Raw genomic sequence first — 26,244 nt, 5'->3', positions numbered from 1 at the left:
ATTCACGGCAGGTCAGCTGGAATTTGCTCAATTATTAACAACTTAAGGATTTTTTACCATCCCTACGAGAACGCTTCAGCCTAAGCCTGATTTGTCTTCATCTCCAGCTCAATTCCACAGCACAAATCCTGTGAGTTCTTTGAGCTCGTGTTCAGTGCATGGAATGCCCTTTTCTGACTTCCCCTACCCTTTAAAACACTGATTTCTAATTGCATATCGAGCTGCCGGGGCACCCAGTGAGTTTGTCTCCATTGAGCTGCAGAAACTCTTTTCATCTCCTTCCAGAAATAATTATGCTGGTTTATCAGTGTCTATATGAAGCTTGAATTATTCCTCCTAATATGCATTAACCTGTATAATATGCATTAACCTGTATTTTTTTGGAGTGACAAAAATTGGCCCAGTGAAGTCACTCCAGTGATTACTGTCCCTGTTAGTTTCCAGTAATCCACGAGATGTATTTATTGGCAAGTCACTTGTGTGGTATTTCCAGAGACACTGCATAATTGAATTTAAAATGCATTCCTGATGCCCATAAAAGCAATAAAAATGTCACCCTCTGCCTGCACATTAAAAATTCATCCCATGCAAGGAGAGGACAAATGCATAAAATGATCATTATGATGTGCAAATGGACTCAGTGCAGGGAAACCAGACCAGTCTCTGCCAGAACATAAAAACATTAAGATATCAGAGCACAAATGGCACCATTTAGAGAACTTTTAAAGGTGCTGAAGAGAAAATGCTCCCATTAGTAGCATGACTAAAGCTTGCTTCAAAAATGGGATTTGTACCAGTATTAACAACAGCGTGGCTCCTGTGCAGAAGCAGAATTACCTCCCTGAAATAAAAACAAACCAAAGCCACCATTCCCTGTTGGTGATCTTACCCAGGCAGCCACATTATCCATGTGACTCCTTTTCCGATGAGCATTTATGAGCGTTTTGAATTTCTTCCCACTCAGGGCAGAACTTCCACACTTATTTATGGCCCAGAAACTCATCCCTGACTTCACCATGCACAGGTGTCCTTGGAAAACCCATCCAAGGCAGTTGCTGCCCTTGTCCTTTACCTTCTAAGGCTTCCCACTGCCAGAGGGCAGGGATGGATGGGATATTGGGAATCAGGAATTGTTCCCTGGGAGGGTGGGCAGGCCCTGGCACAGGGTGCCCAGAGCAGCTGTGGCTGCCCCTGGATCCCTGGCAGTGCCCAAGGCCAGGTTGGACACTGGGACTTGGAGCAGCCTGGGACAGTGGAAGGTGTCCCTGCCATGGCAGGGGTGGCACTGGATGGGCTTTAATGCCCTTCCAACTAAATTATTTGTGGCATTCTATGATTCTATACAAATCCACCTTTGTTTTGGACTTGTCACTGACACCTGCAGTACCACAGTGCTTCTTCCCCTCCTCTTTCATTTTTGTCTTGGCAATAGAACTTTCATTGCACTCTGCCCAACTCTTACTTTCTGTCCGCTCAGCACAAAGTAACTTTACAGGTAATTAAGCACATTGTGAGTCATTAACTCCTCTCCAGATTCCCAGGAGAAGTCTCCAAATTGAGTTCAGCTGCAGAAATTAAAATCCATCTTTTACTCACGCAGATTAATTTTTCATAGGAGGGGACTATTACAAATTCCTCCTCTTCCCACCTCAGAATTGACTGACTTTGGTTACCACAGTCCTGGGGTCCAGCCTTGGTCATGGAATCAGAAATCCGAGGAATGGTTTGGGTTGGGAAGGACCTCTAAGCCCATCCAGTGCCACCCCTGCCACAGGCAGGAACATCTTCCTCTGTCCCAGGCTGCTCCAAGCCCCATCCAGCCTGGCCTTGAGCACTTCCAGGAATTCCAGCCATTCCACCCTGAGCAGCAGGTTCAGGGTAGCTCAAGAGTGAGAAAAGAACTTGATTTTGAACTCCCAGACACAAGTCCCTAATTTTTTGCTCAAAACAAATGGAAAAAGGGCAGAGCTCCAATCCTCTCCACTTCGGTGAAGGTTCCTGCACTTCCTCCTAGTTTGAGTTTAGTTGGAGGCTCCCAAAGAGGAGCCACATTCTCTGTTTTCCTCAAATCAACACAAATTTAACTCTTCCCATTCAATAAAGGGGAAGATGCCAATGATTAAAAGCCTTTCCCTTGTCCTGCTCAGCTCCTGAACCAAATTCCTGCCCCAGGAATTTCCTGTGACACAACGAGAGCCACTGGGAGTTAGGGGCACAAAAGAGTAAATAATCAATTTACCAGATTTATATCTCTGAGCATTTAGTGATCAAATCAGTTCCTTTTACTCAGTGGCGATTTCATGCTCAACAACAACTTCTGAACAAGATCCCCTACCAACAGTGCCAGGGGCTACTTCCTGTAACATCTTCTTTTGTGCTAATTATTGCATATATTTAGATCAATATTTCTGTATTTCCATGAGGGGAAAGCACTGCTTGTGTGGGGAAGGCAGCCTGCCAGGCCTCCAGACATTCCACATAATGAGATGCACATTTAACAGCTCTCAGTAATCACATTAAAGGCTTTGTGCCTCATCTTTCCTGGGCTCTGCTGAGACAAAACACAACAATTTCCAGGTAAAGGATGTGAACTTCAATCAGGAGAGATGATTGGAGATGTGCACATACAGAATCATTTCTAATCTTCAAGCACAGAAACAAGAATTTACCCAATTTATCTTCCAAACAAATCTACCTGGCAAACTGTGGGAGCACCCAAGAGTAGTTCTGGAATGGTCAAAACTGCACGACTCTGTTGTAATAAATATTGAAACAAATATTCCTGGCTTTCCTGAGCAACTCTTGATGAGTTTTAATTCAAATATGGGTTGGTTTTGGTGTGGAAATGACAGCTTTTGGATGAAACAAATGTAAATCCCACCTTTATGACATTCTCCCTAGTAAAGGCTACTGCTCTGTGCCAGAACAAACTGTAAACTAGGGAGTTTTCACCTCTTAAAAATCCCAGTCCAATTGCATGCTCTGTGTTATTTAAGGAGGAGAATAAACCCCATCACCTTCACTTACTGCTCACCTTGTCACAAATTCCAGAGGACAGGTGGAATATTGGGAATTATGTGAATCACAAAGGGATAAAAAAGCTACCCCAGCAGCTGGGCAGGGAGGAGAACAAGCTGGAGGAGCCACCACCATCCATCATCCTCTAAAAACACATCCACCGCATCTTCACTACTCAAATCCACCTGGGTGCAACTGACACCACACAGAGATAACCCCAGCGAGATTAAGAGAGAGCAGAGAGCTAAAAGCAGGGATAATTCCACTCTGAGAGGGAAACAACTCAATAAGGAATGATCTGGCACCCTCCCTTTGCTCCACTGCTAATTACAGATGGTTGTAGAGATTTTCTCCAGGAAAGAAACAGGAAAGAACCTGCCACTCTGAGCAAAGAAAGAGGAAAAGCTCCCTAAACCCCCTTAGGAATAATTTAAAGTACTCATTTAAGCCAAATTTCTTGCTTTACCTGACAGATTAGCAATTGATAAGCTCACCAAGCTGCAGGCATGTGAAACAAATAATTCCAAGACAGCAACACACAGGATATAAATTGTACAGACACCAACTCACTGCATTAATCCCACATTTATACATCCTCCAGCCTGCATGTTCTGCAGAGATCCAACCTAAACATAACCTAAATACAGGAACTATCCCATTTCCTCATGAATCATGGCTGTTATCCCGTGAATGTAAGGAAATATTGCCACAATATTTCCCTCACACCTCGCATTGCATCCCAACAGGCTTTTCCTGAGCTGGGGCTTCATCTCCAGCAGCATCATTTTGTAATGTCAAGGCCAAAATTAGCTCCCAATTCCCAGCCAAGGAGCATCCAGGGTGTCCTCATGCACATCCCAGAGGTGAAGGCAACACAGAGCTGGAGTTAATGAGCTTTTCATTTGGAATTGTGCCCGGATCTTTACTTAGCCTGGCCTTCAGACTCTCACACACTTCACAGTGCAGATGTGCTCCCAAGTCCTGCGCTGCAACAAGGTGGATCCAAAGATTGTCCCTGTTTTTCCTCTTGATTTGGGGATTTATTTTTGTTTGGACATAGGACGTGATTTGGCTGCACTCAGTAACTGTTTCACCCAGATCACTGACAAACATTAAAATCCCTCAATCAGAAGGGTCTGGATGAACTCATTCATTTTACACTCTCTCTTCAGGGGAAGTAATAATTCCCTTTATTTCAAAGCTCCTCGGAGCCAGCCTGTGCTATTTTGGTTTTGCCTGAACAAACAGAGGCTTGGGCACGTCTCCCTCCCCAAAGGATTCCAATCAGCACACCAGGATCACACCATGCTCATCCCAACATACATCTCAAGGGCTCTGTGTTTGTTAAGAGTTAACTAAAGTGACAGTTAAAGTGACAGTTTCACCAGACTCCTGATGAAATTTCTGTTCTTATTGTAATGCATTTTCACAATGCTTTGTCATAATAAAATTTTTAAAAAAAAGATAAAATTAAAAAAAAAATATGTCCCAGCCTTTTCCAGCAGGGAGACAAACCCACCTCTTCCTAATTTAAATGGATTTAAGTGACAGCATCAAATCTGCACTGGAGCTTTCTGATTTCCAGCCAATTACCACCAATTAGACCACGTGAAGGACTAGCAGCTTGCCTTGGCTTTTGCCATGGTATTTTTTACTGAGCCCATGACAGGAAGGTGGCCATGGCCAGTGAGTTTCTCTTATCCCACAGTCACTTATTTCTTAAAAGAATTGCCACCACCCAGGCACTCCATTACTCTCTGGGCACAATTCCAGTTAACCCGAGCTTTCCCCTCTTCCCCAGCCATGGCAATTGAACTTCCACTTGTGTTTCAGGCCAGGGAATTCATATTAGAGCTGTGTCTAAATCCCCCTTTCTAACAGAAGCCAAAGCGTGTCTTCAGCCACCACCACATTACTGAACTCTGGGAATTGGTGCCAGGAGAAAGCAGCCATGGCAGAGGCTGTTCTCAACAAGGCTGGAGTTCTGGATGTGCAAAATGCTGGGTCTTTGTACTAAAAACCCACTTAGGAAACCCTAAAGAGCTTCACAGCAAATTGAAACTTCAATGAATCCTTCATGAAAATAGGAGGACTCCAAGTTACCTACTGAGTATTTATGGACACTGCAATTCCTGCTGGGATCTGAGGTCTTCTACCTCCACTCAAACCTGAGGCTTGGAGATCTTGGGAATGCTGTCATCATGGGCAGGAATTCTCAGCTAGAAGGGACAGCTGAGAAACTCATCAAACATTAAACATTCACTATGAGCCCTGTCAGCACCATGAGGTCCTCAAGTGCATCCCTTGGAAGTTTAATTTTGGGCTCCTCATGACAAAGGGCTGGAGCGTGTCCAGGGAAGGGAACTGAGCTGGGGAAGGGGCTGGAGCCCCAGGAGGGAGCTGGGGGGCCCAGAACTGGACAGAGCCCTCGAGGTATAGCCTTGAGCTGTGTGAGAGGAGATGTGGAGCAACTGCCTCATATCAACCTCACCACCCTCTGCTTTTCCTTGGCACCAGATAAACATCAAAGCCATTAATTACCCCTCTCCAGGCCTGCCAGCCCTGCCAAATTCCAGCCCATTTAATCATCCATGCATCCATCCTCAGCTTCCAAGTGCTGCAGGCAACAGTGTCCCCAGCCTGTCTGTCCCCAAACCAACCCCACCCTCTGCTCTGCCCTCTTCCTCAGAGCCTCTTCACCCTGAGAGGAATCCAGCACCCAGAAGACGAAACTGTTCAATTCTGAAACAGCCTGTCAATGATTTACTCAGCCCCAAAGCTGCATTTTCCACCAAATTAACGCTCCTCTGGAAGGCTTTTCTTGGCATTGTGGATTTGCAGGCAGACTCCAGCCTTCATTGGCTCCAAAGGCAGTTTAGAGACAGAGTTTTCAAACATGAGGCCTGAGACATCCTCCTCGTAATTAGGCTGCGCTCAAACTTTTCCACCAGCTGTGCTGAGAAAGGCCCTTTTCCCGTGACTTTCTCTCCCTAATAGTCCATGGATTTTAAAATATTTCAGCCCCGTTTCCTTTGGAATTCTCTATAATATTATACCGGAGACCTCAGCTGGTTTTCCATCATAAACCCAAGACAATGAACAGTTTTGCAAGGAGAAGAAATCCCATCAAACACCACCCAAAGGCATCTCTGACCCTGGCAGACCCAACATTCCCACAGGAGCACTTCTCCTCCCATGGACTTCCATGGCTAATAAGATGCAATCCAGGACACTGCAGGGAAATTCAGGCATTTCTTCTTAGAAGAAAGGGAAAAACACGACAGAGAAGCTAAACTTCAGCCTCTAACCTGTCAAGAAATGCTCAGGTTCCTCCCTCATTTGAAAAATAATCCTAATAATAGAGACAATAATCCTCTTATCACACAGGAGCTGATGTGGCTACAAGCCAGGCAAAAGGAAACGGAGTTTGGAAGCCTCCAGCTGCACTTCTGCCCCTGTATGAAGAGCTCCTTACTTGGCCTGATCAAAAAGCAAAATATTTCCAAGCAGACTCCTGGCCCTGCTGAAATCCTTTTCCTCTGAGGAGAGGAGACTGTCAGCTGCTTTGGGAGGGATCTCTTTGTTATCTGAGCAAGAAAATGGACACAAGAATAGGCACTGTCTGGGTGGTAACAGGCTGGATAGGGGAATAAATGGCTTTTTATGAGAAGTGTCAGGCACGAGGACGAGCTCTGAAATATCTGTGATTATCAAATGGCTGCACACTGTCCAAAGGCTCCCAAAACACCTCTGGAGGGAGAGGAAGGGGAGTGTAGTGGATATGGGGAAACTTCAAAAAGAAGGTTAAGGAACGGACCTGGGCTACCAAATCATGTTGATCCTGCTTAAGGAGAGCATCCTTTGCTGAGGCTGAGGGAGTCAGGTGCAATAAGTCCTAAACCTGTGCTTATGCTTTTGCTTTGATTTCCAATCCATTGATTAATGATTTCTAACCCAATACTGATCACTGAGCAGGAGCTGAAGGTCCTTCAGCTCTTCAGGCACCCTGGTGACACCCTGAGGGACTTTGTGGGTGGGGCACGAGGGGAGCACAGCAATCTGGGCACATCTGCAGTCATAACGGAGAGGGACAGGGATGAACATCAAACCACTTGATATTTTCCAACAGTTCAGGATTGGTTTATAAATTAAGGAGTAAAAGCTGTTGCATTCCATCTCCAGATGTCTCATACTTTACAATTCACCACAATTCATCATTTTTAATACTTAAACAACAAGCATGGCTGTTCCTCTCTCCTCTGCCCCAGCAAGGGAGTGAACAACTGCCCTGAGCATTTCCTAGAGCTCTAGACTTGTGATAGGTCACAGCTCCAGAGATTCTCACCAAAATCGGCAAAAAAACACCCAAACAAGTCTTGCCCCACTATTTTGGAGCAATGATGCCTCAGGTTTAGCTTTTACATTTCTCAGATTCTGAGCTGCTTTAGTGTGTGGGTCTGAGCTTCACATTAAGGGATGGTGAGCTCTCTTCACAGAGCAGGGAGACAAAACAATTCCTTCTCCAGCTGGGGACCAAGGACAAATGATCCAGATCTCAGGCCCAAGAGCACAAACAACATGGACTGAAGAGAGAAAAACAAGCAGGATGGGACTGCATGGGCTGGAGCTATAACTGGACAATGAACTCCAATGTGCAAATGGAGCAGAACTGATCAAAGTGAGAGACCCTGTGAGCAGTCGTACATTTTGGGACCATCTTGGTTCATCTTGTGTGCAGCCCTGACTGGGCTCTTGTGCTGCTCAAGGTGGATCCATGGAGGAGATCCTTTTAATAAATCCCTGCTTCATTCTTTAGCTCTGTCTAATCTCTGTTCTAGGGCAGCCTTCTCAAGGCATCACCTCCTTTCCCTCCTGAGGGAAACCTCAAGGAAGCCATGCAGGGTGTAGCTGCAGATCCCGACTCAGGGGTCACACCACCTTTCAGAGCCCTGTGTTTCAAGTCACTCTAAAATGTGATCAGAATATTTAATAATTGCATCTACTTTAATACTGGCAGCAAAAAGCCCCAGTCTTTCACTCCAATCCCTCCCATCACTCGACTCTCTCTACATTTTAGTAGCAACACAAAACAATCCCCTTGCCATGCACAGCCATCAGTATTTCAATCCCAAATGATAATTTGGAAAGGATGAATGACTTCCAACAAACCCTAACACCTCAATAAATCTCCAGTTGTGCCTAATGTTCTGCACTGAGCTGTGAAGAGCTGGAGCTGCAGAAAACACGATCTGAAGTCCTGTCACAGCCTGCTTTGCCCTGGAGCTCAGAATTCCCAGGCCACGAGCCAGGATTGGGCTTGACTTGATGCAAAATTCCTGACAAGAGGAGTTTTCTTTCCCTGAACAGGCAAGATGTGGGATGGAACCACCCCTGAAGGCTCTGAAGCACCACTGAGGGTTGGATTCTGGGCCTGTTTGCATCAGGAGAAAACCACTGAACAATTGGTTTACCAGTGATTTCACCTTGTTGATCCATCTGTACCTGAGATCCCACTCTGCAGGTGTTGAAAAGTAAAATGTAATTCTCATTGTGGGCAGAATGAATGGCAAAAAACCCCAAAATGGCACCACTCATCCTTCAAAAAATAAAAGCGGGGGATTTGGAAAACAAAAATAACAAGTAAAAATAAACACCATTATTTTTAAAGGATTAAAATCAGAGGATAAAGTCCAAGATGTAATTCCTGGCATCATCTTCTCAAATTCTCAGTAGAACCACTACAATAGAATAATCTAAAAATAGAAGGCAGCAAGTTAAACCCAAACCAGGCCTTGTGCCTCTGGAGATCACAAGTGAGTCTCTGAGGGTGTTTTTTCCTCACTGACAGAATCAAAAGGGGGGAAAAGGACATGTGTGGTTTTGTTTCCTCAGAAATGAAAAGACATCATCTCACAGAGCACAGCAATCTTGCCAGTAAATTAGAGTTTACCTCATCAAGTAAACTCTGAGTGAATGAAAGAAAAAAAAAAAAAAAAAAACAAAACTGGAACAGCAGGGTAAACACTGCAAAATCCTTGGGGATGGAGGACTTATTTCCCAGGGCATCCAGTGCTGCACCCCTGGTCCCTGCAACTACCTCCTTGCCACTGCAGGTGGCAATTCAGCATTCCTGCACAGCCCAGAATTGCCTCACAGAACCCCAGGGTCACTGAGGCTGGAAAATCCCTCCCAGCCCATGGAGTCCCAGCTGTGCCCAGTGCCCACCTTGTGCCCAGCCCAGAGCACTGAGTGCCACCTCCAGCCCTCCCTTGGACACCTCCAGGGATGGGCACTCCAAAGCTCCCTGGGCAGCCCCTGCCAAGGCCTGAGCACCCTTTCCATGCAGAAATTCCTGCTGCTGTCCAAGCTGAGCCTCCCCTGGCACAGCTTGAGGCCGTTTCCCCTTGTCCTGTCCCTGTTCCCTGGCAGCAGAGCCCGACCCCCCCTGGCTGTCCCCTCCTGTCAGGGGTTGAACCCACCTGACCTGAGACCCCACAGATGCAGTGTGAGAGTGAAGTCACTGCCTGTGACCTGCCTGGGGTAAATGATTTGGTGTCAAAGTGCAGATCCTGCAGAAAGTGACAATACAGCACATCCCATGGGGTCACACCGGGGCTGTCCCTCCACTGTGCCAAGGAACAGCTCTGTGCAAAGACAGGGGGGCTTGGATTGGATGTGAGGAAGGAATTGCTCCCTGGGAGGGTGGGCAGGCCCTGGCACAGGGTGCCCAGAGCAGCTGTGGCTGCCCCTGGATCCCTGGCAGTGCCCAAGGCCAGGTTGGACACTGGGGCTTGGAGCAGCCTGGGACAGTGGAAGGTGTCCCTGCCCATGGCAGGGGTGAGATGTGTTGATCTTCAATGTCCCTTCCAACCCAACCCATTCTTTAATTCTATGAATCATCAATTTCAAAAGAAAATACTGACTTACTCCAGTGTGTATTAACCAACATTTCAAACCCAGCAGACACCAGAACTAAGGGAATTAGTCCTCCCCTTCCATCATGCCCTGAATCAAAAAGTACCTGACCCTTCTGCCTCCTTTTCCTTTCTCCTCCCTCTTCCCTGTGCTGCATTGCCTCCAAGAAGGATTTCCTTAGTTTAAAATGTGTATTGTCAATATTTAACCTCTATTACCTGCCCCAGCCCCCTCCTACCCATTCCCAGCATTCACAAGGGGTTAGAGACTAAACTGTGGCTATTGAAAAAATTCAATACAAAAGGCATTTCAAGAAAAACCTGAGCCTGGCCTTCTCCACAAGACAAGAAAGACAATTTTTCCTGTTAAAGGGCAGAAGGAATGGACAGCTTGATCCCATGGAGCATCCTTTCAGTTCTGCTCCAGCGCCTGCCCGTGCACCGTGGAACAGCAAATCCGGCTCTTCCTGCTCAGCCGCCTCCCTGGCCATGCCCTCAATGTCCCCAGCACAGCCTGGATTTCAAATCACGTGGTAAAAACTAAACACACTAAGCAGACAAGAGGTGGGGCCATTCCCAGAGCTTCCTTTCCATGCAGGGGACTGAATCCCACAAAACCTGGAAGGCAGGCTGGGTTCATGCTGGGTTCATGGATGACCCTGGGAGGTGCAAGGATGTCCAGAGAGCTCCTGTACGTATCCCCACCCTGTACAGCTTCTCACATCCAGCCTCCCTGGAATCCTTTCCCTGCCTGTCCAAGGGATTTTTTCATTCCTGGGATTCAAAGCTGTGCGTGTAAGTGGGAACTCCCCACCAGTATCCACCCCAAAAGGTCGATCCTGCCTCCAAGATGAAACCAAACATCCCTCACCAGCTCTCCTGACTGCTTCCAAGGCCTTGGAGGAATTGGAGTTTACACCACAGACCTCAACCTGCAGCCTCTTTTAACTGAAGGAAGCTTTTTTAATGTATGAAGCCTTTTTTGGGAATAAAAAATTGCAATATTTAGTCTTTCAAGGCGTTCTGGTCTTAAAACTTTTATGTTTAGCAGGAAATTCTTGCCACAGCACAAGGTCTTCCCCTCTAACTTTTATTCCCTGGACAAACTTATTTGATAAATAGCTGTTTCCTTAATGGAAATATTCTGATTTTATTTAAATGGAATGATTTTTAGGACTGGCTTGAGAAAGAAATCATTGTAAGCCTGGAACAGTGACTATTGCAGTGAGAGGTACAGAGGCATTTAGCACAGCCGTGACCTCACAACATTTGAGTAAGGACAAATATATTCAATTACACACAAAAAGCACAATTTGGGCTGAAAACTAGAGATGAATTCAACAAAAACCTCCTGTACCATCAGGAGTTACTAAATCTACAACACTAAATTACATTTCACTTTTCACTGCTGGTTGCTCTATGATCTACCTTGACCTAACATTGATTTAGTCACATATCGAGCTACTGAAAAATCTGAGTTTCCAAGGGAGTCACTGCTCTGATTCATCTTGCAGGTTGTCTTAGGTTGCAATGCAAGGTGTAACCAAAAGTATGTATTCTATTACCAGGTGGGGTGGTGTTATCTATCTTTTCCATGACTCATCCCTCCTAACTCCAGGAGATATCTTCTGTTCATGAGTGGATGTTAAAACCAGGTGGGGCAGGTTTTCTTTATCTCTTCCACAACCAATCCTTCCTCCAGGAGGTATCTGCTGTTAATGGGCCATTAATTATTAATTATCTTCTGTTCATGGCCAGTGAGTGTCCCTGCATGGCTGAGAAAATTCCATCATCCATGGGGAGATGATCTGCCCAGGGGAGGAGCCAAGCATTCCTACCTGGATACAATCTGACTTTGGGAACACCACAGCAGCCTTTGCCCACTGCATTCCCAGAGGAGCAGCTTTCTTCCCCACTGCATTCCCAGAGGAGCAGCTTTCTTCCCCACTGCATTCCCAGAGGAAGCCCAGGCCCATCTCCAGCAGCCCTGGAGCTTCAGAGGAAAACTCCACCCTTGTCCAGCATCCCTGCTCCAGCAGAAGCACAGCTGGCACTGCAGGAGGGCTGAGCCACCATGGAATGGGACTGCTGCCACCACCCTGACCCACAGGCTGCCAGGGCCTGTTCTGACTCTGGAAGTGTTTGTTTTCTTTTTTGTACTATTGCATTTGTGTTTTAATTTTCCTAGTAAAGAACTGTTATTCCTACTCCCATATCTTTGCCTGAGAGCTCCTTAATTTCAAAATTACAATAATTTGGAGGGAGGGGGTTTGCATTTTCCATTTCAAGAGAGGCTCCTGCCTTCCTTGGCAGACACCTGGCTTTCAAACCAAGACACAGGTACCCACAGGGATCAAAAAGCAGCTGGCTTTTCCAGCCCCTCCTTGGAGCAGGCGCTGGCACAGAATTAGGGTGGCTTTTGATCCCACCAAGGATCATCTGCTGATTTTGGGAAGGGAGGCATGGACTGGTTCCTCAGAAAAATTATATTCCTCAGAAAAAGGATATTCAATTGCTGCTTGCTCCAGAAGAGTTGCTTTATATCAGTCAGGGGAGTTATCCCAACTTTTCTTAGTGTACAACGCCTTGGAGCAAGGTGGGATACAGCAATTCCAGCCCAGAACATCTTGAGAAGGCACTCCTGGATTTCATAGCCAGGAAATGGATTTTTCCTGGCTTTATGGTTTTCTCCCGGTTTTCAGAAGAAAGGATTGACACTCAAGGGTGGCCCTAAGGAGCAGCAGCTGCCCTGTGCCAGCGGGATGTTCCTGCTGGGGAAAACCCCAGCAAACCCACAATGCCATTGGGGTAACATTCCCAGGGAGCCCTGGAAATCCAGCTGCACTTATTTTCAGCAGGACAAATGAGAATAAAACAAAATAACTAAATGAACAGCCTAATTTCACCCCCGGAAGTTTAATTTCTGCTGTGCTTTGCTCCCACGTGAAAATCTGTTGTTGGAGACAGTGATAATTCTGTTATTGGGATAATGGCACAATCAGAGAGGGACTTTTTAGATTAATATGAGCAGGATAAAATCCTGTCCAACCTGACTTTTCTGTGGGCAGCCACCATTCAAAACCTTATTTTTTATTCAATTTATTTCTTAACAAGAGCATTTGCATTCATGCAATAATACAGGAAAAGAAAAAAAAGCCCCAAAACCCCCAAAAGCAAAGAATAAAGTCAACAATCAACTCCTTTTCAGGATTTATCCCAGTTTTCATAAGAAACTTTTTGAAGGAAAGCATTTTTAAAAATGAGCATTTAATGTAGAAAATGGGATTTTAAAATGAGCATTTAATGTAGCAAATGAGGTCTAAAAACGAGCATTTCATGTTCCATATGGGATTTAAACTGAGCTTGAGACAGCTAAAGATGCCCAGAGCCCAAGTGGAAGACCCAATGGGAAGTAACATTTTTTTAAGGACCTTCCTACAGGTGCTCCAAGTGGAAGAAATCCTTTTCCTAAATTGGAACTGTAAGATTTTAAAAAATATTTATTTGCTTGCCTTAGGCCTTTCTAATGAGCCACAGGTTGTGTTCAAGCAGCACAGCCACAGAGTGAGGAAACACTCCTTGGTTTCCTCCTCACGTTATTTGCTTTAAAATTAAAGCTGGGCAGGCTCTGCAGGACCTGAATCCAAATTAATCTTGACAATCTTCTGGAAAATCTCTATTAAAGCTCAGAGCTTAACAGCTTAATGTGAGCATGGGCCTGCTCCAGCTGCTCCCACTCCAGAGCTGGTCTCACACCCACTCCCAGGTTTGTTGAAAGGCTTTTTAATGCTGGAATGGTTTTAAACCCCTAAAAAACAGCAGCAGGTTCTGTTTCCTCTCCTGAGCTGGGTTGTTGATAATCATCAACAGAGACACCTGGAAAAACCTTGGCCACACTTTTCCAGCTGTGGGACATCCCCGTGGAGCTCCCAGCCCTCTTCAGGGAATCCCTGAGCTCACCAAGTACCTGAGTTTCATTCTTTCCCCAGGAGTGTTTCCATCCCTGACTGCAATAAGCCCAGTGGAATTCCAGCCCACAAGGAGAGGCTGGGATCAGCCAAGGAGTGACTTGGAGAGGACTCGCTCCTAGATCAAATCCCAGCTTGGATTAATTCCCAACACCTGGCTCTGGCTGAGCTGTTCTACAGCCACCCTCATCCCAGAGCATCATTGCCATGGGATCACCTTCCTGGTTCCTCTGGAGATCAGACTGTGCTCACCCCCTGCTCCCAGGGAACAAGGGCAAGAGGAACAGCCTCAGGCTGGCCCAGGGGAGGTTTGGATGGGATATTGGGGAAAATTCCTCCTGGAAAGGGTGGTCAGGATCTGGCACAGCTGCCCAGGGTGTGGTGGAGTCCCCGTTCCTTGCAGGGATTTAAAGCCATGTGGATGTGGCACTTGGGGACATGGTCAGTGGTGGGGGAATGGCTGGACTCAATGATCTTAGAGGGTTTTTCCAACCTAAAAGATCCTATGAATCACGTAGATGTTATATTTTTTATATATATATGTCTATTACACCTGGTATATAATATACATTTTCAAATAATATCTACTTGTATAATCTAACCTTTTATTAATAATGGCACTATTAATATTTATTAATAATAATATGATTGTTGTTGTTATTACTATTTCCTTTTCCCTGAGTCACTTTCCACTCCAATGCTAACTGGGACAAGCCTGGTGTAGTAACAGCTTAGTAATGTCTGAGTGGCACTGGGATGGCTGAAGGGTTCACAGGGGCCTGGGCCTCCCCTTCCCTACAATTCCTGACATTTCCTTCCCTTTGGGATCAATTTGGTGACACAAAACACAATCTGTTCCTTACACTGTGGCACTGGATTTCATGAAATCATGGAATGTTTGGATGGGAAGGGACCCTAAAGCCCATCCAGTGCCACCCCTGCCAGGGGCAGGGACACCTTCCACTGTCCCAGGCTGCTCCAAGCCCTGTCCAGCCTGGCCTTGGGCACTGCCAGGGATCCAGGGCTGCTCTGGGCACCCTGTGCCAGGGCCTGCCCACCCTCCCAGGGAACAATTCCTGATTCCCAATATCCCATCCATCCCTGCCCTCTGGCAGTGGAAGCCATTCCCTGTGTCCTGTCCCTCCATCCCTTGTCCCCAGTCCCTCTCCTGCTCTCCTGGAGCCCCTTTAGGCTCTGCAAGGGCCTCTGAGCTCTCCCTGGAGCCTTATTCATTATTGCTCCTCTCCAAGCCTTAAATCTCTGAAGGAACCTTTGGGAAAATCAAATTGAATGAGTGAAAAATTTGTTTTTCCTGTCTTTATGTTACTCATCCAACCTGCATTTAATAGCAACCTAAAGATCTGCTTTCCTGAATCTCCCATTTTACTTCCAGAACATGCCCTGAATGGATCCTAACCAGTTTAAACCCCAGATTTTTCCCTTGAAAGGGTGTTTTTTTTGTAAAAATGTGTCTTTTCTGACACACTTTGAATGACTCATATGAAAGCTTGTCTGTCACCCCTCAGCTCTGGGACTCTTTGCCAATGAATAACTCACAACAGGAAGGAAACTTCCCCCACAGCAAAGCTCCCCCTCCTCTCAGGAGGATGGGCAAACAGCAAATAAAAATCATCATCATAATAATAACCATTAAAACCAAAAGAGATGAGAAGGAAACAAATCAAATACTGCACTCACAAAAAGAAAAAAAAGGCAAGAGAGGACGGCAGTTCCATGGGATTTTTGGATAAATAAACAAGTGCCATACCTTTTCAAAAATTCCATATACTCAGTATGCTTGATGAGGCCAGTCCTCATCATTATTGTTTGAAAACATTGCCGATCAATAGCCCAAAGTTTCACATTTACGAGAGCTGGAAAAAACAAGACAAGGGGAAAATGTGATTAGCAAAAAATGTCCAAATTCCTGTTGTGAACTGCAGAGGAAAACGATGTCATTGGTGAGGAAGCACAGGAATGGGGAAGCAGGAAATTCAGCTGCTGGATATGAAAGCACGCACTGAAAGGATTGAGAAAATCCTGGGGCAGGAGGTGGATGTGGGGTTTTGGAAAGATGGCCTGAAAGCAGCTGTGAGAGGAGCAGAAATCTAGGAAGGCCAAAGGTGAGCAAGGATTTGGGGTCAGTTCATCACAATCTGAGTGATTTTGGGACAGTTTTAGTACATTATCCATTTTTTAAGTGTAAAACCCACTGAGGTTTCATCCTGCTCCCAAATTCCTCAAGGAAATCTCCAGACCCAAGCCCTGGTTACACCCTGGTAATGAAACACCTCCCAACTGAGGAGGTTTTGAGCTATTCTTTTCCAACTTTACTTTTGGGGTCCCTGCTGAATTCCAAGATTTCTGAAGACTTCCAAGACTTCCAAGACTTCACTCAGCAAACATCACATCCTATTATCCAGGGGTAAAATTCCATGGTAAAAAAAGGGAAAAACAGTGCATAGAGAGTAGAAACACCAAAGGTCCAGTTTTCATCTCAGCTGTGGCTTAGACATTTGCATTAACCATAAATGCTTGAGTATATACAGTTTAAAACAAGGCTTCTCCTTAGGGAAACAGCTTGATTAAAACTATTCCTGAGACCTCTACACTCATATTAATTTCATTTTTTTCAGACAGTAAATGCAATCAATTCCATCCCCATACCCCCATTTGACTGCGCGAAAGAGCACGAAGCAAAGAGGCTTTCACCAAAATATTTACAAACCCTCTCACTGATAAAATCCATTAAATGAATGGGCTTTGATTTGCTGGCCCTTCAGTTCCCAAACCTCCTCCTTAATGAGTTTTTATCCCTAACTGCATTTGCAAGATAGAAAACCTTCAAAGTGCAAGCTCAAAGATTTCTTCTTGAATTGCACGGCAGAACAGCCCTTAAAGCCTCTTCTAGTTTTCAACACAGAAGCTTCTCTTGGAGAAGCATTTTTAGTTTTATAATCAAAGCCACACCTCCAGGGATGGGCACTCCAAAGCTCCCTGGGCAGCCCCTGCCAAGGCCTGAGCACCCTTTCCATGCAGAAATTCCTGCTGCTGTCCAAGCTGAGCCTCCCCTGGCACAGCTTGAGGCGGTTTCCCCCTGTCCTGTCCCTGTTCCCTGGCAGCAGAACCCAATCCCCCCCGCCCATCAGGAAGTGTAGAGAGGTGCCACTCTCTCATTTTACATCCATAACACACTATTCTATCCTATATATTTTAATAAAATCCTATGTATTTAGGATATCCTATATATAGGATACGTATGTTCTATATCTTTATTTATATATATATATATCTTTATACATAGATATTTATATATCTATTTATTTATACATATATCCTATATGTTATATCCTATATACTTTAACAAATTCACATACCAGCCCCCCTCAAGGTCCATGGAACCCTAGAAGTCAGTGAAATGCAGACAATGCACTTCTGTATTAATTAAACCACTAATCACAGCTTATAGTCTCATTTCTCCTGCCTTAATGACAAACAGCTGCTTTACTAAAGGCTAATCAGGGTAGAGATTTAAATGTCAGTAGGACCCTTATAATCAGCATGAGCAGCATCTCCTGTTGTGCTGGAACCCCCTCTCAGGGCTGAAGAAACAGGAGGAATTCTGTGGGATTTGATGCCTTTAAAGACTTCAAAGTTGTCTATGTAGGAGTGCCCTGAGATGAAAAATAGATTTTTGGGATATTTCCCACAAATTCAACATCCACTGGGAATTAGAACAGACACAGACAGAAATTTCCTGGCCCATCCCTCTCCACAGAGCCTGTGTTGGATGCTGGAAGTAAAATATAAAATATCCCATTCCCTGACTGCAGGAGGCACAGCCAGAAAGGAATATAAGAAACAAAATGATGGAAGCAGATGTGTCTGCAACAGGAGTTTCCTTTCTCAATAATCTGAAACATCATCCTGCAATCAGAGCTGTTTTGCTACAATTTAAGTTTATTGCCTCTTTTACACTTCTTTTACACTTCTTCCCAGCAAAATGCCATAGCTGGGGCTCTGTTTGATCTTTGCAACAGCACACAACAAAACTACTGCTCATCCAAAACCCTCCAGGAGTTTGGGCTTGGATGCCCAAACCTGTGATTTCTATATGGCTGCAGCTGTAGGAGCTCTCCAGGTGAGGGGATTGGGCACTGCAGAATATTTGAACTGCACGTTGAGACAACAGATTGATGGGAATTATGATTTCTGACAGATTTCTGCTGTGGTTCAAGGGCTGAAGAGAAAGCAAATGCTGCTGGAGAAACAAGGCAGAGCTGAGGCAAAAGTATCAGGATTTCCTGGGTCAGAACTGTGTGGGGGTGGAGATGTTATCATTAAAGTTTAAATTTGAAATTCTTGCCATGGTTAAGCCCTAATTTCTGATTGAAGCTGACTGAAATGATCGAAATCAATTATTTCAGTAAATTAATCAAACCCCTCTCTCCATCAACATGCCTGATTAAAGCAAATTTAAAAACTCAATAAACAATTTCAAACTTCTTTTCCAAAAAGAACTATTTCCAAACTTTTCTTCCCTTTTATTTACCTGGGAACCCATGAAAATATATCCCAACTGACAGGGGTGAAGAAAGGGGTGCAGAGACCAGCCCAAAGCCTGGGCTATGTCCCAGCTGGTTCACCCATGTCCAGAGCCTTCTCTTCTCCAGGCTGAACAGCCCTAAATCTCTAAATGACAGGGATTATTCATTATTGAACCTCTCCAGGCCTTAATTCTCTTTATTTTCAATACTTCCATCACATCCCCAGCCTGCCAAAGGACCAGATTTGGGCTGTTTTGCTTCATTTTTTCATGTGGACCCAGTGGATGAAGATCATCAGGTGCCTTTTTCCTTCCTCACATGCAAAGGCAGTGAAATAAGGGGGGAAATGCAAAGTTTTAAGTTAAATATTTCCAGAAGAACAACCTAAATGCTGTTGATATTATTTAATATTATATATTTTATGTTAGATAGGTGGGGAAGTCCTGAATATTAAAAAATCCTTGAAATCATCAGCAGCCAGCATTATTTCCCAAATGAAATGCAATATTCACATGGCCCTGCATTCTTTAAGCATCTTCCCAAGTTTTTTATGAGCTCATTGAAGCCTTCCCAAGTTTTTTCAAGGATCACCAGGTGAATCATCCTCAGCCCAAGTGCTGCTGGCAGCGTTACCAGACCTAAAAATTATTATTCCTTTGCACCCCAAGCTGGAATTCATCAGCTCACTTTGGCTTTTGGGCTATTTTATCCCAAAAATTGTTTGTTTATCTGCCCTCAGGCAAAGAAACAGCTGCAACTTTGTGTCCTCGGGGCTTTTTTTGGCAGACAAAACATCAAATTTCCACTCCTATTTAACCATCCTCCCACCTGGGTTGGGTTTTGCAGGGAATATCATGGAAATTACCATGGGGAAAACAGAGCCATTTCCAGCTGTTTCTGGTTCCTCCTGTTTCAGGTATGAAATGATGATAAAAGCACATTTAACTGAACAGGAGGAGCACATGGAATTGATTTATCCCCTAAATACTCTGGGAATCACGAGGGAGGCTCCAGCAGACTCCAGAATACAGCACGGAGTGATAGAGAGAATGCATCCAAGGGCTGGAGCAGGAATAAATTCCTTTATTCCCAGACGTTTGTGTCCCAAGTTTCTAACAACAGCACTGGGACAAGGATGACTCCATCCTGCTATCCCAATTCCCAGGAGGTCCTTTCCCGTTATTCCCCAGGGAGGTTTTGGCAATAGGGAATTTTTAATTTGGCTGAGGATAAAAGCAGAGACAGAGAAAACCTCCCACTGCCAGAGGGTGGGGTTAGATGGGATTCTGGGAAGGAATTGTTCCCTGGGAGGGTGGGCAGGCCCTGGAATGGATTTCCCAGGGAAGCTGTGGCTGCCCCTGGATCCCTGGAAGGGTCCGAGGCCATTCCATGCCTGGAATGTTTGGGCGGCTGTTCAGTCCCTGTTCTCAGAGGTGACAAATGATAAATGCAGGTTTTGTGAGGAGGAAAGGAAGCAGGAAGGATGTGGAAGCTCTGCTTTCACTCCAGTCAGCTCCAGGAAGCCCAGGATTCCAAGGAAGTGTGTAAGGTTTGCTTAGGAACAACGCCTGCCTGGAGAAGATCAGAGAAGACCAAGGAAAGAAGCGGAGGGAAATTGTTATTACCAAACTCTGCTCTTGAACAAAACCACCTGGAATATTAAATATAAATGAAAGTTAAATAGAGTATTAAAAAGGCCCCTGAAACTACTGAATTTAACAGTATTAAACAGATCTGATAACATCTATCAGCCCCAAACAGCTGGGGCAGGTGCTGTGTAGGATCCTAGGATTTCTCTTGGAGTAATCCAACCTCCCGTCCCAACAAGTCACAGAAAACTCCCAATGAATTATTCAGGAATAATTCACCCTGCGTGATTTGATCAACTGAAGGCCCCTGATGTTTCCCTGGCATTTGTTTTTCTCTAACATCATTCCCAATCTTTGCCATCTCCCCCAAATCTCTCCATCCTCTCCTGCAGCCTCCCAACTCCTCAGCCTTAATGAGAAGTGCTGGCAGGGATTAATTAGGGAAGTGCTCAATTACATCAGGTATTTTCCTTGGAATTTCAATCCACTTGTACTACAACCCCTGCTAATTACCCACCCTGATTTGCTCTTTGCAAGCTGTTATTTTACATAACCTTTCCCTGTCACCTCTTATTCCTCCCAGCTCTGCTCTTCTCACATTCTTACAACACAGAGGTTTGCCCAGGTTTTTAATTAACCCTTGTACGAGCACGAGCTCCCAAACTACTACAGAAATCTTCTTCAGTCCTGCACACTGAAAGCTGAAATAATTCAGGAAGAACAAGCTGGAGGCCAAAAGAAATACTCCCAAATCCTGTTTGGAGTGTGATGGAGAGCGACGTGTGTGAGGGGAGATTAATGGAAAGCCAAAAAGGATCTCAGGCAGGTCAGAAGTCTCAAATTAAAGAACTCATTTAGTTCACTGAATGTGAGATGGGGAGAGAGGAAATGTCTCCAGTTATTTGGGGAAGGAAAAGGGGAAAACAACACAAATCTCTTGGAAGGTAGAGATTCAGCCTGGGACAAATCAGCTCACTGGAATGGCAGGAAAGGGGAATGGGGAAAGTAACAAATTCACATTTAAAAGAGATCACAAATCAGTTCTAGCTCATTGCCTAGAGGAGCTCCAATCCCAAGGAAAATTAATTTTCCCAATTAAAGAGGGGATCTTAACACAGCCCTGGGCTGGAAGGGAAGGTGTTGATAAATGGAGAAGTTGATGGGGGGGACCATTAAAAAGGGAACAGGAAGAACAGCACTCAGAAGGCAACTAAAAAGTGCAGGTTGTTTTCTCTCCATAACCAGTCCCAAACATCCCAGTGCTAATCCCAAACATCCCTACAGGTCCCAGCACCAGGACTTTGCTGCAGGAGCTAAGGGCATCCCCAGTGTGCCCCTCCCTCTGTGGGGATCCTCCCCTCCAGTGCAGCCACCCTTGGAGCAGCATCCTGGACACTCAGCTCCAGGGTTTCCAAAGGGAAGGTGTCACCTCTGCTGCTTTTAGAGCTGCTTTGTAGCTTTTCTTTCTTTTCTAGTTCCACTGCATGGCTTGAATTTATTTTGCTGCTGGAGCTCCGAGCTGCTCCCTTGGGCTTTGGATGGGACTAAATTAAAATGTGCTCTGAAGTGATGGTCCTTAAAATGCTGAAATAGAAAGGGAAAGCCAAACTGCAGCTGTCTGGGTGTAAAGCAACGTGAAAGATCTTTTTTTACGTGATGTTGGGAGCAGAATGATTCTGCTGAGCAAAAGGACACGCAGAGAAATGAAGGAGTTTTGGACTAAATAATATAATATAAAGCAGTGGAATTAATTATTCTGGGATTGTAAGAGTGGTGAAGTTGAAGCCCACAATCCCCTCCACAGAAATGACAGGAAGAAAATGGGAATAATCACAACACTGAGATACTTGTACATCTCAGGGACAATTTCTTGTCCCTTGTCCAAGAGGCTCAAGGGCTGGGGCTCCCATTCTCCAGCTGGGATTTGATTTTACCAGGAAAAACACATTGAGGAAAAGGGATAGAGGCAAAAACCACACACCCTTCAGAGGCTGCAAGGAAAATAATCTCACAGGAAAGCCATGGCATGTTTTAAACCCAGCTATTCAAACTCCTTGTGCCACCTTTCTACTTGACCTTCTATTTTGTCTCCAAGCCTGAAATGTTGTTGTATAAATCAGACCTTCTCTTTATTTAAATCAAAATTCACTCAAGTTTCTAAGATCTACTCACGTAAACCAGATTTAGATGAGATATGAGGGAGAAATCCTTCCCTGGGAGGGTGGGCAGGCCCTGGCACAGGGTGCCCAGAGCAGCTGTGGCTGCCCCTGGATCCCTGGAAGTGTCATAATCCAGGTTGGACTTTGGGGCTTGGAGCAGCCTGGGACAGTGGAAAGTGTCCCTGCCCATGGCAGGGGGTGGCACTGGATGGGATTTGAGCTCCCAACCCAAACCAGTCTGGAATGAACCTCACCCAGCACAACTTGTCCAAGAACAGCAGCAGGAGTGAGGATTTTGTCTCCTTGCCCCACACTCAGCTGCACATTTCCTGCAAAATGCTGCCCATCAGCCTGCAACTGAACACCAAACAGAAATGCTCCATTGCTGCCACCTGCAAACAAAAGCTAAACTTCCAGCTTTGAGCTGCAATCCCAGTATTTTGAGAAACACAGAGCAGTTCAGTGGGGGCTTGGCAGCACACTGGGAACATGAAGCAGCTCAAAACCGCAACGACACAAAAGCTTCTCTTGGTGTGATTAAGAAGAGGTACTTAGCTAAATGAACTTTGCAGTAATTCCTTGTGTTTCAACACTTTCTTTATTTCCCAAGAGCAGCATTTCCTACACAATGATTAAATAACCCCTGCTCAGATTTTTCTCTCCTGAGCATTCCCTGTTTTCCACGCTGGATAGAAACCTGTCCCACCCTGTAAAATCTCTGGGCTGTTATTCCTGCCTTGTAAAGGTCTGTCCTAAAGGTTCTGCTGTGTTTAAATAGCACAGAGGAGTTGCAGAGCAGGGGCTGCATTAATCCACTGCCCAGGGCTTGTGTGTGCCCTGGGGAAAAGCTGGGGCTTGGGGGACTTCCTCTATTGAACAAATCCCAAATCCAAAGAAATCCCATCCCCGCAGGAGATCTGGGATAACAGGATCATCACAGATTCCCAGACTGGTCTGGGCTGGAAGGATCTTAAATCCCATGGGCAGGGACACCTTCCACTGTCCCAGGCTGCTCCAAGCCCTGTCCAGCCTGGCCTTGGGCACTGCCAGCTTAGAGATCTTTTCCAACCTGATGGATTCTCCAATTCTAATCTGATTCTGCTCCTGTGTAGCCTCAATATCGTGTCAAGTTTGACATCCAGTTGTGTTTTAGCCCATTGGCTTTTTATTCCCATCTATCTCTTCCTGAAATGAGCTGATCTCTGGGATTTTCCTTGCTCCTGGACTTGCAGAGCTGTGGGCCACCACAGGCTGCACAAAGGGCAGCAGCAGGTCCTGAGGAGCAGGGAAAAGGAAAAGGGTAATTCTAAAACATCACAGGAGGGAACTGTTCAGACACCCCAGGGTGGCACTCCTGTCACTGCAGAGCCTTTTTTGGGTGTCTACTCCAGAAGTCAACATGGGGAAACTCTGTAGGGTGGGCAGGAGCAGCTCTGGATCCAGCAGCACTTGGATGACATGTGGTGGGAGCTCTGGGAGGTGTTTCTTCACCAAAACCAAACCAGGGTGGCAAAAGCTTTGCTGTGGCAAAGCAACACATGGAGAGTGGGGGACAAGAAGGGCACTCCCATCAACACCAGTTTACTGCTCCACCCCAAACTGGGAGGTGGATGGAATCCTAAAATCATAGGATCAGGAATCACCAAGGCTGGAGAAAACCTCAAGGATCATTGAGTCCAACCAAGAACCCAGATCCACCACAAAAACACTAAACAGAGCCACTGGCAGTGGCAGCTGAAATCCAGCTGTTTATGGGCAGAAAGAGAAAAAAAAAAAGATAAATATCAGGAATTTCTCTGCAGAGGGAAAGGGGGATATAAAGAAATTAAGGCAACATTTGTTGCAGGGGGTGTTTCAGCCATGCACTACTCCCAGGGCTGGGAAAACAGCCCCAGGGTGCACAGAAGGAACTGGAAATTCCTCTTTTTGCTTGCTTTGTTTCCTCTGAGAGATGAATTTCCCCCAAATGCTGGGGTGGGCTCACTCCCTGTGCCAGGCAGCACAGGGAAGTTTCCACCTTTATTTCCACACCACATCCAAAGGCCCCACTGAGGCTGCCAGAGCTCCAGGAGCGTTTGGACAACGCTCCCAGACACAGGATGGGATTGCTGGGGTGTCTGGGCAGGGCCAGGAGCTGGGCTGGATGATCCCTGTGGGTCCCTTTCCACTCAGACATGCAGATCCCACCTGCCTGCCTGGAAGAGGGGTGCCCAATTCTTCCCTCAGAGGTCACACATCAACTTTGGGAAAAACTCTGTCCCCTTGCCCTGAGCTCCCAAAGTTGCTCCTCAAAGCACCCCATCAGCAGTGAAGGTGAGGCTGGATTTCCCTGGCTGGCAGACTGGTTAATGGGATTCATGAGGAGCTGCTTTTCCAAACCATTAAATCCACAATACCAACAGAAATAACCCCGTGTATTCCATCAGGGAAACTTGTGGGGTTTCAATAAATGCTGCGAGGGACAGCCGGAATAAAAACATTCCCCATATATTTACAGATGTTGTTCAGGGCCATAACGCTCCTCTGGCTCTTGATTAATACATATGTCAAATAAAAACCCCCACCTGATATGCAAAGCATCATTCCATCATTCCAGAGGGTTCTGACTCAGGTGGAAAACACTGTTAACTGAACCCTGACTGTGGTAGTTGGTGTCTCGGCTGGAATGCTCAGCAATCACATTGAAAATGGAATACTGAGGAGCTTTTTTCCTTCCTCTAATAACATTTATTAATGATTTTGAAGCGTCTGCAGTCTCCAGCCAGCAGCCAGTTTCCATAATCCAGACAACACTTGCTGCTGCATCCCAAAGAGAGCAGTGAACGTGGTTAAAACACACAGAAATCAGCCTTCCCTGGAAAATTTGCTCATGGATTTTGGAGAAAATTATGTGCCAAAGCTGCTGTTCAGGAGCTCTTATTTTTTGAGAGCCAGCAGTGAGCTCAGCTGTTGGGGAAAAACAGACATGAAAGACTGAGCTAACAAGTGTGGAAGTATAAAATATGGATTAAAGCTGGACTTGGTTGATTGGAGTTGAGAAGAAGAAAGTGGGAAGGAGTAGGCAAAGGAGAGGTGGCCCTCACAGGGAAACCCGGCTTAGATAAAGCTCAGGATAACTTGATGTAAATTAGATAAACCAAGAGAAACTGAGGTAAACCTGGGACAGGCAGAGGTAGGAGAGACTGGGGCAGATGGGATCCCAGAATCTCAGGATGGTTTGAATTGAAGGGGACCTTAAATCCCACCAGTGCCACCCCTGCCATGGGCAGGGACACCTTCCACTGTCCCAGGCTGCTCCAAGCCCCAGAGTCCAAGCTGGCCTTGCCCCTGAACTTCAGCACACGGCAGCGATGGTTCTGTGTCTGCCCTGGTTTCAGGATGGGAGGTGGAAGAGGGAGATGGTGGGCACTGAGGAGAATCTGCTCCCCTGATCCACAGGGAAGGAATTTCCAGCAATCCAGGCAGTTCAGCCTATCCAGGCACAGAGCCAGAGCCACCCAGGGAGCACTTCAGGAGAGCCCTGGAGGGGCTGGAGCGTGGCCAGGGAAGGGAACGGAGCTGGGGAAGGGGCTGGAGCCCCAGGAGCGGCTGAGGGAGCTGGGAAGGGGCTCAGCCTGGAGAAAAGGAGGCTCAGGGGGGACCTTGTGGCTCTGCACAACTCCTGACAGGAGGGGACAGCCAGGGGGGATCGGGCTCTGCTGCCAGGGAACAGGGACAGGACAGGGGGAAACGGCCTCAAGCTGTGCCAGGGGAGGCTCAGCTTGGACAGCAGCAGGAATTTCTGCATGGAAAGGGTGCTCAGGCCTTGGCAGGGGCTGCCCAGGGAGCTTTGGAGTGCCCATCCCTGGAGGTGTCCAAGGGAGGGCTGGAGGTGGCACTCAGTGCTCTGGGCTGGGCACAAGGTGGGCACTGGGCACAGCTGGGACTCCATGGGCTGGGAGGGATTTTCCAGCCTCAGTGACCCTGGGATTAATTTCTCCCCTAACACCAGGAGCTTGGAGTTTGTATAAAACAGAGAGGGGACATCACACCTCCTTCAGATGCTTCAG

At 46.0% G+C, this 26,244-nt stretch overlaps 1 protein-coding gene across 6 annotated transcripts in view; it reads right to left on the bottom strand.

Annotated features, from left to right (window-relative positions):
* Positions 1 to 26,244, bottom strand: part of PRKG1 (protein kinase cGMP-dependent 1) — a 376,558-nt gene that overhangs the window by 119,688 nt on the left and 230,626 nt on the right. For all 6 annotated transcript variants that reach the window (XM_068197052.1, XM_068197051.1, XM_068197050.1 and 3 more), the window contains one exon: positions 15,669 to 15,774. In XM_068197052.1, coding sequence (XP_068053153.1) covers positions 15,669 to 15,774 — 106 coding nt within the window. The remainder of the gene's footprint in view (positions 1 to 15,668; positions 15,775 to 26,244) is intronic.

Source organism: Anomalospiza imberbis, chromosome 8 (assembly GCF_031753505.1).
Source record: "Anomalospiza imberbis isolate Cuckoo-Finch-1a 21T00152 chromosome 8, ASM3175350v1, whole genome shotgun sequence".
Classification (NCBI taxonomy): Eukaryota; Metazoa; Chordata; class Aves; order Passeriformes; family Viduidae; genus Anomalospiza; species Anomalospiza imberbis.
This window is presented reverse-complemented; position numbering and strand designations above follow the sequence as displayed.